The sequence below is a fragment of the Microcebus murinus genome, chromosome 25, assembly GCF_040939455.1.
Source record: "Microcebus murinus isolate Inina chromosome 25, M.murinus_Inina_mat1.0, whole genome shotgun sequence".
NCBI lineage: Eukaryota > Metazoa > Chordata > Mammalia > Primates > Cheirogaleidae > Microcebus > Microcebus murinus.
In genome coordinates, this window is record NC_134128.1 from 10,013,647 (window position 1) to 10,032,125 (window position 18,479).

The following is an 18,479-nucleotide window of genomic DNA, read 5'->3' on the forward strand; positions in this document are numbered from 1 at the left end:
GTACTCCCCCTGCTAAATGATGTCAATGGCTCCCAATGTCTTCAGGATAAAGTTCAGACTCCCTTGCCTGGCATAAAAGGCCATGAATGCTGAAGTCCCTACTTATCTTTCAGCCTCCCCACCCATAACTACTATATGTATATCTTTGTCTCAGACAAATAAAATACATGTGGCAACCCTTTAGAGTTACCCAAATAGATCTTGATGGATCCTAGCTCTGACCCTCTACCTACATTGATCTTTTTGCTGAAATTCCTTTCTTCTATCCCTTTCCTACATAAATTCTACCCACACTTCAAAACTTGGGTAGAGCATCACCAGTCATGGGAAGCTTTCTCATAATTCCAGTTTTGTTTAAAAGCCTTTTCTCTGCTGTCTTGTAAGTCTGTCTTTGCACTTTTCACACCATGTTTAAATATCGATTGACTTGTCTCCATCATCTCATTAGGCCACTTGCTTCTTCTGAGAAAGCACTAGACCTTGCTTATCATTGTATCTCCATCACCTACCAACAGGCCTGGTGCACGGCAGTTCAAAAAAATGTTTCTTGAATAAATCAAACCAAGCCAAATCAAACCACCATCAAAGTTAATCTGTTATACATATTATTTTAGTAGTGCAAAACTATTAATCATAATCACTGACATTCCACATTATAGAAAGTATAATCACTTTACACACATTTAACACGCTGAGAAGAGGCACAAGAAATATTGGGTAACACAAAACCTGTTCCTAAGCCTCCTTATACATAACAGATTTCAAAATCTAATGGTACATGGAAGTTTCTTTCCTCCAGTAAGGGAGTCCCAAGCCCAGGCTTCTGGCAGGAACAGCGCAGATAGAAAATTAGATAGGAGATGAGCACAGAAACAAAAGTAGGTATTATCAGAGAGATGTGATAAAACATTTTGCCAGTGGCAAATGGAAAGTGTGTTTAGAGCTACTTCTTGCAAGCCATATGTGTGCATTTTCTAAGAGGGGCTCTGCTATATCATTCTGTTCTGTGTTCTATCAGCAGCATTAACCATAACTATAAATCCTATCTACATATCAACTTAGAGGGGAAAAAGTATATTCTATTGTGATTTTTCTTGTTGTTTTCTTTTCCTAAGCTGGAAAGAGTTTTGTAAGCTATTAGATCAAACAGTGAAATTCCTACTTTTACAGAAATGATTTTAAAAACCAGCAATTTCACATGGTTCAACAAAATACAGAAAATGTAATTAACTATCTTTACTAAAACAAATAAATATGCCAACAGCTAAAATGGACTACTTTTTACATACATTAAAATGAGTTAGGAGGTATAACAGACATGCTTTTGGATCCCTTTGCTCTGCAGAATGAGATGCATTCTTTACATGTAGAAAGGTAATTTCTTCTTGCCACCAATTAAAATGTTTCAGGGGAGCCAAAAGGTATAGGAGAGGATCAAAGGGTGAATTCAGAGTCATTCTTATCTGAGGGACTCTAGCAGAAAGAAATCAAGCATTCATTCAACTGCTGACACTCAAAGTCTAGTCTGTGGACTGGTGGCAGATACATTATCATACAGCTTGTTAAAGATGCCACACAAAGGTTTGGACATCACCCTAGAACTCCTATATCAGAATATGCGTGTTTTTTTTTTTGAGACAACATCGCTCTCTGTCTCCTGGACTAGAGTGCAGTGGCATCATCGTAGCTCACTGCAACCTCAAACTCCTGGGCTCAAACAATCCTCTTGCCTCAGTCTCCTGAGTGGCTTGGAGTACAGGGGCATGCCACAACACCTGGATGATTTTTTAAATTTTTTGTAGAGCCAGAGTTTTACTATGTTGCCCAGGCTGGTCTTAAACTTCTGGCCTCAAGCAATCCTCCCACTTTAGCCTCCCAAAGTGCTGGGATCACAGGTGTGAGCCACCACACCTGGCCCAGAATATGCATTTTAACAAGATTCCCTATCACCAGTGATTCCCGTGCTCTTTAATAGTTGTTAATAAACAAAGCATTGACTTGGACCACTTATTCTCAACTTAACTTTACATTGGAATCACCTGGGTATTTAAAAAGTATTGATTCCCTGGTCCCAGCCCTAGAGGTTAAGATGTAATTGGTGTAGAGAACAGACTGAGCATAGGAATTTTTATAAGCAGGAATAATAAAATTAGACTATAGTACCCAGATGATTCCAATGTACAGAAAAAGTTGAGAACCACAACTGGTAGACAAATGTTTAGAAGAGAAATCCTCAATCCCAGGGAAATCTCAAAATAACATTTTAAAGTATAAGAAATTCTCATTATTATGGTACATATATATTTAAAATAGAGTTAGTGCTATCATGAAAAGTAGCCAAACAAAACAAAAGATAACAATAAATGTCAAGATATTTTATAGTTTTATAAACAGAAAGTGATAAGTAGTCAATAGCCTGTCAAAAGGAAATAACAGTTTCCCTGTGTTTATACGACTGTGATCTACACAAAAGAAATAGGGGAAGGGAATAGAAAAGTAAGGAAGGAAAAAAATAGTGAAAGATCAGTTAATTTAATGATTTATATCTGAAAGTAAAAAAATAATTTGACTGAATGTTAAATGAAACACTAGACACTTGATCTATCACTATAGACTAGGTAATAAAAATATAGCCTTAGAAGTCTTCCAGTGAAAAAAGTCAGAATCATGTTCTAACATTTTATCTTTGGATGAAAAGTCTTATATTCAGAAATAGGAAACTGAACACAATAGAAATAGAATTTAGACCAGCCATTCCATGGGAGTTCATTCAAAATATTTCTATATTAGCTCTTTGAAATCAATCACTTTGCATATTTGTGCCTCTGAATTAACTTAATCACGTTCTGCAAACTGCTTAATGTATCAATTTCCTCATCTTCTTGAAGAAGACGCCACCCTCTTACTCAACAATGCAGTCTTTCAGAGTTCTGGTTTTGTAAAATTCCTAGCAATAAGAAGAAATGTCAAACACATTACCATTTGCATTATACATCATGCATATCTGGAGTGTTTATACTTTAAATATTATGAGCAATTAAGAACTTATGTTCAAGTATTTTTTTTAAAAAACCTTATCAAAGAGAAGAACTTTAAAAGAACCAAGAAAGAGTGCAGTTTTTGGTACTTTGATAAACCTCAGTCAACAAATTTTGAATAATGAAATCAAATCAGGATTTTAGAGCTTGAAGTAATGTTGACATCTGTAATGTGGCAGAGTGGCACAATTCAATTTGCTAGATTGAGTTGAGTCTGGTTGAAGACTTTACTTCTCAATTAAAAATCCTTGCCATTAATTCAGCTTGCAAACCTCTTCTCAGCCCTGGGTATAACTTTTTCCAGTTTGCATCTTGAAGACATTTACATTTCTAATTAGGAAATGAGTGCCATTTGGAAGTAACCTAATCAAATGTCAAAGAAGGTATTTAATAGTTGTACCTGCCAAAATATATAGCTAGGTCATTCCTTAAAAATGTAACTCTTCAAATAAGCTACTGCTAAAATTCAAAACCCAAAGATGTGGTTTTAAATGCATATAACTGTTACTTACAGAAATACATAGATTTACAGAATGCAGTCTAGGTACCATCTACAGGTGAATTAAACCTGAATTTCCAGGGAAACCAAGGAGGCTGAAAGAACCTTAAATTAGATTTTGAACACAAGCTACAGGGTAGCCCTGTAATTTGGAGACCATACTGATGATTCTGACAACACTGAATTACACAAGAGAATTAATGCATTGTGATTTTCATAGATAAGATACAATGGAAACTAATGCATAATTACATGAGAAAAGGAAATCTCATTTTCAAATACTTGTAAGTATAATCAGTTGTTATAGAAAATGTAAAAGATCATAGTAGGCATAAATAAAACAGCTAGCATCTCCCATATGAGGCTTGACTGTAAGAGACCTATTCTGTAAGGGAGAAGCAAGGACATAAAATTAGCATCAAGGCTAAACACACCCCAGCTCTGCCACATACTAGCAAGGTAACCTGACCTTTTGCACCAGTTTCCTCACGTATAAAATGGAAATAATAATAGGACCACCTCAGGGGTGTTGTGTGAATTAAATGAGTTAATATATGTATAGCCTTTAGAATGATGCCTGGGACATAGTAAACATTCTTTCTTTCTTCTCCTCTTCTCATCCTCTTCCTCCACTTCTACTTTTCACATAAACAAGGCACACATAAGCTATTTGATTAGAATTATGTATTATTCTAAACTTAATATTACAAACATGCAACCAGCAATATTCCAGTTGGAGATAAAAATGCTGTGTTTACATTGGATCTTATTATTTAATTTTTTAAATTTAACTTTATTTTAGGAACAGGGTCTTGCTATGATACCCAGGCTGGCTTCGAACTCCTGGGCTCAAGCAATCGTCCCATCCCAGCCTCCTGAGTAGCTGGGACCACAGGTGCGTGCCACGATGCCTTGCTCTATGTTGGATCTTCTGAGTTTTTGTATTCAGCTATTTACAGGGGTCATGAAAGCCTCTATCTTATTAAGGGGGCCTCCGCCCATTAGATATCAGTTCCTTGGTTTTTGCTTTTTTTTCATGTTCTTTTCCCCAAATTATTTAGAGATCTTAAAATTTCCTGTCAATCCTAAAGGTTAATAAAACTTCTTCAATCAAACAACTAGCCTGAAACTTCAAGAGGCTTTACCTAGACCTAAACTAAATGTATCAGGAAACTCACTGCACAATTGAAGATTCATCAAGAGTGACTTAGCAGATTGTAACTCAGCCTGGACCGTCTGAATGAGAAGCCCTGTTGTGTGACTTAGGTGTCCAGCTGCTCAGAAGTGTTTTATGCTTGCAAATCAAAGATGAAGGAAAAGTCTCTCAGAAAGTGAATGTACAATCATGACAGCTGTGTATTACACTAAGGAAATCAAGTACTTTAACCCATGAAATGTCCCAGAAAGACTCAGAGTCTAAAATAAACTATGTATGGAAAGGCAAAGCCATTGGTTTCTAGTTACATATTAACTACTTTGATAAATGGCATCCTTTTTCCAGAAATATATTGACCTCTAAATTAAAGTGCTTTTAAGAACTGCTAATTAGTCACCAAAAAAAAACTATGTGAGATGATACACATATTAATTGACTTGATAATTGTAACCATTCTACTCTCTATATGTATTCCCATAACTTCATGTTGCAAACCTCACATATGCACAATAAAATTTATTTTTTTTTAAAAAGCACACAATTAAATAAAAAAATTAAATCAAGAAATTAAATGTGCTAAATTTCTTTGCAACAATATGGGGAAATTTACAAAAAATGTATTTGCTTGGATATTTTAAAAAATAAACCTCTATAAATGTTAGAAAACATTTAAATAAGGCATACTTATTCATTATTAGCTCATTCTTGCAAAAATGTTAAACTGGAGGGGAAAGACAATTCTGAACTCTATTTTCAACAGGCTTAATTAACTAATGAAGTGAGATTTAAATTGGCAATCCTTCCTGCATCTCCACATTCCACAAAATGAAAAGCAACCACACACTAAGTTAATACACATGCTATAAAAAATAATGTGTGATTTTCCCTAAGTACTCTTTTGAAGTGACATTTATCTTAACACTGGTCAGGTTGGTCTATTCTAACTGAACTTCAATGTTTTTAGGAAAAGTGCTTTGTAAACAACTCTAGACATGAAAAGCATTTGAAGTCTTACTGTGGTATTTTGGAATTCTGATGAATACCTGCTGCATATCAACTATCTAAATATCATCTGGAAATCCAACAGTTGACTTTCTGGCATACCCCAAATCCTATGTTTAAATTGTGGGACTTACTTAACTTGATTTCTTAGCAGCATAAGGTAATTCTAAGGCACTGCTTTAAGAAAATCCTTAAAGTTTTATGATTCTTTGATACTTTAAACAAAACTGAGGGTTTTCTTTGGGATAATTGGTAATATTCTAGAAAACTCCTTACCAAAGTATATTCCACAAAACATTAAGCCCATGAGATGCTACTTGTAAAAAAAATTTATGACCAAACATTGGAGAAATGCCAATATGAAATCTTAGTAACTATCTTGAAAATTCTTTAGAATGGATGTTCTCCAAAAGTAGGGGATTTGTTCAAGCCCTATTCACTACTAGAGCCCTAAGCCTGCACCAAGGCTTTGTGATTAGCAAGCATTCAACAGGAATGAATGAATGAATGAATGAATGAACGAACATTAAAGGCTTTGAACAGTTTTCCAGCAATGAAATTTCTTTTTCTTTCACTCAAAGTATATCACACACCGATTTGTTAACAGGAATCCTTTGTTTTTTCTTGTTAACACTAGAAAACATATTAGGCAAACAGAATAAGAAAAAAAGAAAGCCTAGAGAAAAATATAACAAACACATGTTAATGACCTCCACCCATATTTAAAAAAAAGAAAGAATTAAATGTAACAAATAAAACATTAGTGTCTTAGGAACCCTCTTCCTTCTTTTCACTTCATGCCCCACCTCCTCCCTCCAAATGAGGTAATCCCAGCATTAAGACTTATGTTCACATGATACTTACTGACATCCTGCTCTGGGAAATCCTGATTTTGGGGATTGCTAAAGTCCCTTCAAGCACCAGGATTTTAGTTTATTTCTAACTAGCACACATTTTACAAATGGCCATTTGTAAAGGTATCTACTTACCACATTAATACAAAAATGAGTAAGAAATGAATTGAATAAAACACTATAATATAGATGCAAGACAATGGACAATTGACATAAAAATGATGCTTATGAACAGCTAAGAAGCTTCTCTTTAAGATGAACTGATATGAAATCTAAAGATATATATATATATATATATATATAATACATATATATATATGTAAACATTACCTAAGAAAACATAGAAGTATTGATTACTTAACCTAGACTGAGTGATTTAGGATCTAGTCTCCACAATTATAGACAAAATCATCCCTAACAATGTATATATTGGATTTTGACTTACTCAAGAAATCATCTGGGGCTGCAAAAGCAAAACCATGCCCAGATCAATGTCACAATATGTCCACATTTACATAATAGATGCTGCCAAGAAGAGAAGACCCTTTTCCTGAGCTGAATAAATAATTACTAATGATAATATCTTTTATCAAGATCCAAAATACCCTGAGGAGAAGCATACATGAGCTAACATAGTTTAATAGGAAAAGAACTATTTTTTAAAATATAGTCAATATCTTTCACAGCCTTGTTTTGGTAAAACATTTTTCCCCTCAAATTTTCAAGTGCCCTTATAGATCTTCCTAAATTGTCTTAGAAAATATCTACTATGTTACTAACAAAACATTCATTTAAATATTTCTGGGTTTTGCTCCATATAAAACATAAAAACGATTTAGCATAATCTATTTTCACACTTCTGTCTCTATTTCTGAAGTTTACGTATAAGCAAGTTAACCAGTCAACTTAGTGAAAAAAAAATTGAACTCAGTACCTGTAGCTGTGTAGACCACCATACATACAATTATAACAAGGACTAGAACAACAAAGAACAGCAAGATGTGTGGATGAATTTTCCACTTCATCATTGGTAATTGGTGTCACATAGTTTTACAGACAAATGCAAAGATTAGGATTCCATTTTAATTTCAAGCCAACCCACTGAATTCTTTCCATGTTAAATATCAACAGAGAATAAAATAGAACCTTACTCTACACTTAGAAGTCCACGAGTCATTTCTCACATTAAAATGAATGAAATTAATTGGTTTCTAAGAATGTTTATAAAAGAAAAATGTCAATTCTTACCTCCATTATCTTTTAGATGTAGTGCTATCTTGGTATCATCTGTAAGAGAAATTCAAAGTTATTATAACAGAAAAAAATTTTAAAGGCACATCAATCTTATGACCAGTAATTGTCTACTAACTGCCTTGTCTGTAACATGACTAGATTTTGATAACTTATTGAGGTCATTTCTAGTTCAATGAGAGCAAGTCCTAGCTTTACATGATATAGTACTAAAATTTCCTACAGAGATTGTTAAGACCAAGATTTTCTTAAAGTCTTATGTGATCCTTAAGTTCTGTGAGAAAAGTAAAGTTATAACTTAAAATACATCTATTTTTAATTTTATAATCTAACTTAATTGTGATTAAACTCATAGTTACGACCTTATATATTCATTTTAAAAATCAAGATCAAGAAAATTCCAAATAAATTGGAATAGCCAAGATTTATCGATATTTTCAAATTTAACTCCAAAAGTTAAATGCTTATTTATTGCTAACAAATATGACCAATATCATATACGAAGAGATCTTATTCTGAATAAACAAAAGGTCAGGTATGATTTTTTATTTCAGTGGTTATATTTTATTCTAAATGGTAGAGTTTAAATTACAGAAATATTTTCACAGGCTTTAATATAACAATCCAAAACAATAAGGATTAAAATCTAATGTTGCTTTTAAAAGCAATAAAATGCATTTAGCAGGTACCTTCTACCTCATTTTATTCCAGTTACCCTTATAATATCCAATTAAATTTCAATTAAAGCAAAAGTTCAAAGTTTAATTTAACATTCTATTTAAATGAAAATAAGGCTTATGGCAATAAAAAGTAAGAATATTTTCTTCCTCCTCAAAGCTGACTCTTGACTAACTAGTCTTATATTTCTGCCCACTCCTTCATAGTGGTACCATTCAGAATAAAAGTTATCAAATGTCGGCTAACACACTTTCTTCCCCCATTATTTGTGCCCATGCATTAACACTCTCTAGTATTTCTGCCTTCCCTAGAAGAGGAAATACTTTTTCAAGGACATTTTCTATGTCATATACAGGACACCTGTATAGGTTAAAGACCAACATAATTTATTGACTGCATTCAGGAAAATATTAGAATTGTAGATAAGTAGAATTAGCTATTGTTCAGAATCCAAAATCAATAAACATTTCATACACACTTTGCCTTTCCATCCAGTGACTGCAATGTTGAATTCATTTACTATAAAATTTAGCCACATGAAAGGAAATGTGTATTTTTTTTTTCTAGGGAGGAGGGGTCAAGAAACCAGAATTAATGGGAAAACCTAAGTCTTAATAAAAGGCACAGTGCAGTAAAAGAAACTCAGCCATATTTTTAGTCCACAATCATTGTTTGTCTTTTTCCCCTTTAGAAATCTCTTAGAAACCAAGTTTGCCAAAGAAAAACTTTCCCTCTCGAGAGTAGGACCTATTCCAGTACATAGCAACACAGTGAATTTGTCTCTTTTCTGGAAAAATAGCAAAATATCTCTTGGGCACCTTCTGTGGGGAGGCTGGTGGGCAGCTGGGATGTCGCCGCTCTTCTGGTGGTGGTTAAGACCCTGAATTGTGTGGTTGTCGCTCGAATGGTTGTGGTGGTTTGAGAAGAAGTTTCCACTGGTTCTGTATTCTCACACATCTTCTCTTTCGACTAGTAAGAAACAAAAAGACAAACACTTTGATCATATATATATTTTTAGAAATCACATCAAAGAAGTTAAGCTGTAAAGCACAGGCTCTCAAATCAAGACAGAGAATAAATTGCTTTTGTACAAGACTATATTTATAGGTTTTGCTAATTTATAACATTCGTAAAATAGGAGAGAGGGAAAAATGGATGTAAAAAAAAGCATTTCCATCCTTAGATATTTGAATTTCATCATTTACCACTGTTAAGCTTTCATATTGCTTTTCAACTTGCCCTAAATTTTATATTCATATATTTATAAACGACATGATGTCAAAAGGGAAAAAAGTTCATACCAGAAGAAAAACATGAGCATAATAAAGATGAGGTTTATTAAAAACACGCCGTTTGTCAAGAAAGAGTGGATTCCTTTCATATAGAACCAATAATACTAAATCCTAAGTACTATGAACATTTTCACTGGTTAATAAAGAGTTTCTTAGACAGCCTTCTCTTAATTAATTGGATATGATACAGATTCATTTACCCCTTCAAGTACCAACATACTAGGGGTCTATTTAAGTTCCCAGATTTCAGTTCCTGCAGCTTCTCAGCCCCAGTGATCTAACGATCTTCTCTCAGACTCCACTGTAGCTGTCATCCACATACCCTGGACCTTATCTTCAGTTGGAAATGCTTTAGTTCTGAAGTCATAAATTCAATTATCTTATTTCAATCTATCCATGTACCTGTGAACTCAAATTCTTCTTATCCTTTGACTAATTAGAAGGTCCAACACAGTGATTTTCTCCCATTAGTTCAACCTCTCTTGTCAATACCTTCAAGCCTCTTGCTCTAGTTTTTGTGTTTGTTGTTTTCCACACCACCATTTCAAGAAACCCCCAAAGCTGTCCCTAGTAAAATACCTGCCTTTTTTTTGCTTGCTCCAAAGCCAGGCACAGCTGGAGCACAGCCCTCCTACTGGGAGCTCTGGAAATGTCTCTCCTGCATCCTGAGCTAGACCATCCACGCTCAGCAACACTGCTAACCACCTCTCTCATTTTCTTCTGTATCAACTTCAAACCCTCTCCATTCTACTTAAAACTACAATCCCATAATAATTCCCTCGATTTTAACACATGAGCTCACCTTTTTGGGGATCATTCAATACAGAATATATAAAAATCATATATGAAATATTTAAAGAAATGAAAAATAAAATTTGAAAATGAACTGTTCACATGAGACTATAAAATGACTTGACATATTTAATAAATTATCAAATTTAAATTTTAGAAATGAAAAATATATTTATTATAATTACTACCTCAATGGATAGATTAAAAAGAAGGTTAAACAAAATGAAAGAAGAATTAATAAACTAGCAGATATATCTGAAGAAATTTCCTGGAATACAGGAAATAAGCACAGAGAAATAAGAAAATAGATGATGTACAGGAAATGTAAAAAAAATAAGGAAAAGATGAAAACGTCTAGCTTATCTTCAAAGAATTCAGAAGAAGAAAATAAAGAGAATGGAGAAGTATGATTGAATGGCACATTTATCAAACTTGACAGCCAATAAACTAGAAAATGCACATTTTTATTGAGCATACATAGAACATTTACACAAATTGCCCATGTACTATTTCATGAAAAGTTTCCAACCAATTTTAAAAATCAATATCACAGAATATCTCCTCTGACAGCAATTCAATTAGGTTAGAAGTCAATAATAAAAAAGGTAAAATTTTAAAAGTCCCTATAATTTGGAAATGTGATATAATTCACGATTCAATGTAATTCCAATAAAAATGCTAACGAGGTTTATTGAATGATTGATCACAGATCTTGACAAGATAAGTATAAAATTTATATGAAGGATGAAAGCCCTAAAATAGTCAAAACACTTGTGAAGAGAAAAATTAAAGAGACTTGTCCTATAGATACCACTTTTTCTATTTCTTACTACTATCTTTATAAAACAATAGTAATTAATACAGTGTAATGTTTGTCCAGGTAATGACAAACTGAGCTTTAGAAGAGGAGAACCAAGAAACTATATAAGAAAGAGGTGTCTTTGCAAGACATTGTCAAAAGGAAGGATTATTCAATAAATGGTGCTTGAAATTTGGCTAGTTATAAGGAAAAAAACGCTACAATATTGGATTCTTTGCTTGCATAATACATAAAAACCAATTTCAAATGGAATAAAGACTTTAATGTGAAAGACAAAGTTTTAAAACATTCAGAAGGAAATATATGAAAATAACTTAAAGAAATTTGGTAGGAAAAGTATAACTATAATTCATAGTGACCCCACACTGAAGCAAGAAGATTAAAATGTTTGAATTCCATCCTCAATCTTTACACATATACAGTATTCATTTTGAACATTTAATTTAGGTAACTTTGATTACATAAAAGAAAAAAATTACCTGAAAATGCAACTATGGTTCTACAAATACATATTCTTTTTGAACTATGTTATTAGATAAGTGAAGTGAGATAGATGGATTAATATATATCCCTATAACTCCCCCAAGTGAATCTTGAAAAGTTGCTTAAAGGTGCATTGGCAATACTATATTTACAGTTCAAGAATGTTCTTAAAGATGTATTTCTCGACATCATTATGAGACATCCCTCCCCAAAAATGAATTTTTGAAAAGTTTCTAATAACCATTAATCTCTTAATAGCTTTTAAAGTAGCGTTTTGGCATAATTTGCTTTACTGAATGAGAAAACTTGTGTAATTGTTAAGAATTTTCATTCAAAATTCATATCCTAAAATTAAAGAAGACAGAAGAAATACTTTTCTTCATGAACCTTAAAGGATATCTTTATATGACCTGAAATGACAGTGTAAATGCAATTCACTGGAAAACATTTAAACAGATTAAAATTGCTTCTGCAATTGTATACAATTGCATGAACCACTTCATTGCATCCTTGTCTCCATCATGTTCACCTCGGAGTTAATGTTATACCATTTCTCTAAGTCAGCTATGTTATACAATTTCTCACTTATTATAGCATACCAATTTGCTGTAACCAGTCATTTCCCCTGTACCATTGGTGTTGTTATTTGAACTACAAAGAGGAACAATGGCTTCCTAGATCTTAGAAAAGCAGCAAGTGTGTTAGAGAACTGCTCTTTGCTCATACAGATTCAAATCCTGGCTCTACACACTCCACCCCTCCCCACCGCCTCCCCTCACCCCACCCTCTTCTCTTCTTGGTAATATGAGAGTATTAACAGAGCCTGACTCATAGACTGGATGTGAGAATAAATTGAGGTAATACTTATAAACAGTTAAGCCCAATGTCTGGCACATATTAGGGGTTCAATAACTGCTGGCTATTTTTTGTTAGATTAGACACTGTTTCTATTAAGTTGTAGCAACTATATATCCGATAGCTTGGTCCCAGGGATTTTGTCATAATAAAGCACAGGTGTACCTCTTCAGGGCATCCACTGTCCACCCAGTCCTGCCGATGGCGATCAAATCCACTGGAACATCTTCAAAGAAGATCACATTGCAATGCAGAAAAGTATGATGCAGGGACAGAAATGAAAAGAAAGAGATCGGTAAATAGCTAATTCTCACATGCTCAGTTTAGCACAACATAAACTTTCTTTTACAGAACTGGCAACTGGAGAAGCAGTGAAACATTTAGAGTGTTACTAAGTTATCACTCACTTCTTGGGCTGTGCAGGATAGTTTATGTTGACAATTTGATTTATTGTGATTGTCTGGTTTTATTCACCTGGAACCCGGGGCCATGATATATCAGTTTTACCTCTGGGGGAGCTGAAGACTGGGAGAGAAAGACTAATCACGGTGGGGGGGGGGTTCCATCCCTATGTGATGAAACCTCAATAAAGACTTTGAACACCAAGGCTTGGGTCAGCTTCCTTGGTTGGCAATAGCTGTGTATTGTCACACATAGTTGCTATGTGAATTAAGTGCTGTCTGGATGATTCTGCTGGGAGAGGACAACTGGAAGCTCATGCCTGGTCTCTCCTGGACTCTGGCCTTTGTCCCTTTTATCTTTGCTGATTTTTTTTTTTTTTTTTTTTTTGAGACAGAGTCTCACTTTTGTTGTCCAGGCTAGAGTGAGTGCTGTGGCGTCAGCCTAGCTCACAGCAACCTCAAACTCCTGGGCTCAAGCGATCCTTCTGCCTCAGCCTCCCGAGTAGCTGGGACTACAGGCATGTGCCACCATGCCCGGCTAATTTTTTTTTTTTTTATATATATATCAGTTGGCCAATTAATTTCTTTCTGGTTATAGTAGAGACGGGGTCTCGCTCTTGCTCAGGCTGGTTTTGAACTCCTGACCTTGAGCAATCCGCCCGCCTCGGCCTCCCAAGAGCTAGGATTACAGGCGTGAGCCACAGCGCCCGGCCTATCTTTGCTGATTTTAAGCCATCTCCTTTTCCTGTAATAAATGGCAACCTTGAGTATAACGGCATTTCTGAGATCTGTGAGTCCTTCTAGGGAATCAGTGAACCTGAGTGTATTCTTGGGGATGCCCAACGACATGGTTAGGTCATGTCTAAAAGGTCTAATTTAACAAGCATTAGGTTAATAAGATTTTGTCCACTCATATTTTCTTTCTTTATTAGAACAATTTTCCTTACCTATCTTCATGTAGCCCATTCATTTTCCAAGACCCAGAAATTACTATCCAGAGCACATTCTGAAAAGGTTCCACTACAGTAGTCCCCCCTTTTCAGAGGTTTCAGTTACCCACGGTCAACTGTGGTCCAAAAATTGGTGAGTACAGTACAATAAGATATTTTGACAAAGAGAGGGGGCAATACCATAGTCACGTAACTTTACTTATAGTATATTGCTATAATTCTTCTATTTTATTATTAGTTGTTGTTGTTAATTTCTCACTGTGCCTATTTATAAATTTAAAATTATCATAGGTATATATGTGTAGAAAAAATAGCAGATACAGGGTTTGGTATCATCTATGGTTTCAGGGATCCACTGGGGGGGGTCTTGGAATGTATCCCACAAGGGTAGGGGAGGATTACTATATTGCTGTGATCACACCTTACTTTACTATTTAACTTTTCTCCTTTATATATAAATGTGCTTATGTCTCATTTATCAAACTTGATTGTGAACATATTAAAGCTAGGGTCTTATACTGATCATATTGTCCAGCATATCTAACATATGATGTCTTTTTTATATGAGAAATTAAAAATATTTTCACTAGTCTATTAGAATTAGGGGATATATTGCCCCTGAATTTTAGCTTATGCAAATGCATATCTACATATAATCTATAAAATCCATATTAATATATGCTAATCTAAATAGATATTCATATATTTTTCACAATAAATGGAAGTTGTTCAACTTTTGTCTTAAATTTTCTTATTGTGCTCACGATATTACTTTGCAACCTTTTCTCCTCACTTGTTATGCAATGAGTACACATGATGGCTCTCTCTATGAATTCTTGCCAAAGCTTATGCACCATGGCATGAACAAGCATAATTTAATTCAAGTGGAATGTGAAAACAACTGTCCTGTCAACAAAAAAAGACCATATCTATCATTCTCTCCAGACATGACCCATTGAAGCTCAGCTATTTTATGCCTACCATCTGTGTGGAACAAGCTTAAGTGTGGAATAAACATCAGTGTATGATTTGGCACCCTAAGTTTGAGAATCCCCAGTTGGTCAAGGCCATCTCTGGTTACCCAATGAGAATCTGACATGTAGCATCCATTTAATTCCAGATGAGTTAGATGGCTGTTCACTCCTACTTTTTTTTTTTTGTTTCAAGTTTGTTTAAACATTGAAGAATGTACTGACATTCTCTCTTGGAAGATAGGGATGTATCAAATTTCTACAAAAAAATACTTTTGGGGAACCACCTGACCATATGTAATCCAATAGAAAAGATAATTTCAAAAATGCAATTTGTTCTCACTTACTCTGTACCAGCTGTATCCATAGCCAGTGAGATATAATACATTTTATCTTTAACAAGACAGTACCAAATCTTAAATTTTTGTGTCAACTGAAATTTTATCTTAGAATAATTAATCCTTTAAATTGTAAAATTAATGCTAGGCAGAGGTGCAGAAACACTGCAGTTTGCTTGACCTATTATTTAAATAATCCTTCAATTATGTTGTGTGAAATTAGATTCTACTGAAAATATGAATCAATTAAGTAATTCATTCATTTATTTATTCACAATCAATTCCCTATTAGTGAAGTTTACTAAGGACTAAGGTAGAAAGGACTGAGAATGGCAAAACAAGATTTGGCTTGAAAAGCTCATAGTTTTTTGTAGGTTATTGTGCCTCAAAAAAAAAAAATGACTATAACTGGACCTGGCCTTTTCAGCATTTTTTTTATAGCTCAGTAATCTAAATAGCATCCAAAGGCAATTATAAGCAAAAAGCACGCGCGCGCGTGTTTGTGTGTGTGTGTGTGTGTGTGTGTCTTGAGTGTTGTATAAATAATTAAGAAAAGCCACCTCCAATATTATATTATTTCTGAATTCTAAATAAACCAAAAATCACTTTTGAGAACACGTTCCTGTCTCCATTGAGCTGCTGTGTTGTTTTTTTAAGGACATTAACCAGGGTGTCTTAAACAGCAATTCAGAAAGAAACTTCCTACATTGGAATCACCTAGGATCCCTGCTGAAATGCAAGTTCATGAGTCTAACTAAATAAGATTCTCTGGCAATTTAGACATGGTAATTTTCATTGTAAACAAATACCCCCAAAGGATTCTCACCACATTGAAAGTTGAAAACCACTAATTTCCTGCAGGATATGACCAGGTCCCTTGCCTGCTCCTCCAGCCTGTCTTCTGTAATCCATTCTCATGCTCATTTTAAGAACAGCAAATTGCTTTTCTTTCTTTGAAAGTGCTATGCTCTTTTATGACTCTACCTCTGAACATGCTATTCGCATATTGCTGGAATACACAATTAATAAATTCAATTCAACCCATCTAATCTATTGCAAGAAACAGCTCCTTCTTCCACTTAGAGGAGCCAGCAACCCTTCCTCAAAGCTCCCCAGCACCAAATGTACATCTGTTATTATACTATAATTGGTTGCTTTTGAGCTTATCTTACAAGACTTCGGTTCTAGAGTCAAACTGCTTGAGTTAGAATTGGGGCTCAGGCACAAAATAGCTCTGTGACCTTATACAAGTTATTTTTCTTTTCTTTTAAATAAATTATTTTATTGCATGTTGACAAATTATAATTATATATATTTATGGGGTAAAATGTGGTATCATGATATATGTGTGCACCATGGAATTATTAAATCAAGCTAATTAACACATTTATCATCTCAGATACTATTTTTTCTGGTGAGATATTTGAAGTTTACTCTCTCAGTAATTTTGAAATATACAATATTCTATTATTAACTATAGTCACCATGCTGTGTGACAGGTCTCAAGAACCGCATTCCTCCTGTCTAACTGGAACTTTGTTTCCTTGAATTATTTATTTTTCCTTTCTAAGCCTCTTTCCTCATCTTTAAAAAGAGGCAGGAAAAGTTATATAAGGATTAAAGGAAGAGTGTCTGTGTGGTACATAGTAAAGATTCAGTGTTAGCTGCTTTTAATAAACAATATCTTTGTAGCATGCATATACCAAAGTTGACAACTGTAGAAAAATGAATAAATGAGATTTCTACTTCATTGATAGGATTTAGAAAATGTTTAGGAGTTAATCCTATATACCATATTAATGTGAAATGTGTTTTATAATATAAAGTCCGTTTCATCATATTTGGAAATTAGTATCATAGAATGAGAGAAAATCTAAGCATCTATCACATGTGGGCTAAATCTGTACTCAATATTTATAAATAGACAGATACTTGTGGTTTTATAAATATTACTCAAAAATTTGATTTCAACAAAATTTGAACTCCTCTCTACAATAGGAGGGTGTTTTTATTTCCAAGTTATTCTTTTCACCATTACCTAATTCAAAACAAACTGATACAGTATCTCAAATTAATTGTACTAATCTCCACTCAATTTCAATGGTGTGTTGATTTAAAGCCCCAGGGACCATGTTAAGTGAACCTCATTAAATAAGGCAGCCTAGAAAACAAACAATATTGTACTAGGTTGTGGCTTCTATCAAATCAAGAGATAAAAGTATAAATCTTCACTATCTTTAATTTATGTCAATTTTGTAGAAAGTGTTTCAGAAATAGGTCTTATTTGGCAAAGGCAATATAGTTGTATGAAGGAAATATATTAAATGTGAAGATATACCCACAAGCAATAAATAAGGATTAAAAATGAATTGCATGTCTTTCTGAGCAATTGGACATGTGTCATTTCACCAATGAGAGGAAATATCTACAAACAGAATTTAGGAAAAAAAACTTCACAGAATCCTATTAGGAATTATTAGGATCCTATGAGTTTCTAGAATCAGGAATCAGCAAACTTTTTCTGTGAAGGATCAGATAGTAAATATTTTAGCATTTGTTTCTGTCCCAACTAATCACCATTGTTGCTTGCAAACAGACACAGATAAATGTGTAAACAGATGGATGTGGCTATGTAGTTTTATTTACAAAAACAAGAAGTGGGTCATATTTGTAACTCGCTGTGATTTGCAGAACTACGTTCTAGACTATCATGTAAAATAAAGATCTATAAAATTCTGAAGATTTTCGGACAAATACCTTATCACGGTATCTCATGATTTATATGGTTCTTGCATCCTCAGAATTATTTACCAGAGTATGCTATCTTAATGGAAAAAAATCAATTGTACATTTAGCCATTTTTCTTGCCACAGTATGCAAAAGTGTGAAAAATGATCCTTCAGCATCAAAGAAATGGAAAGATACTTTACAAAGATGCATAAGTATTTTAGATGAGATGATAAATAGCAGTGATTACACTAATAAATAGCAGTGATTACACTAATAACATTTTATTATAAGATAAAATAGGTAATGTGTGGTATGAAGAAGCTATAAGACGGGGAAATCATTTCCTTTTGAAATACTGAAAAAAAATAA

General features: G+C 33.9%; 1 protein-coding gene across 2 annotated transcripts in view; it reads right to left on the reverse strand.

The window, feature by feature from the left end:
* PLXDC2 (plexin domain containing 2) overlaps positions 1-18,479 on the reverse strand; it is a 381,342-nt gene that overhangs the window by 44,508 nt on the left and 318,355 nt on the right. For both annotated transcript variants that reach the window (XM_012767347.3, XM_012767348.3), the window contains 3 exons: positions 12,886-12,946; positions 9,297-9,447; positions 7,798-7,836 (listed from right to left, as the gene is read on the reverse strand). In XM_012767347.3, the coding sequence (XP_012622801.1) occupies positions 7,798-7,836; positions 9,297-9,447; positions 12,886-12,946 (251 nt within the window). The remainder of the gene's footprint in view (positions 1-7,797; positions 7,837-9,296; positions 9,448-12,885; positions 12,947-18,479) is intronic.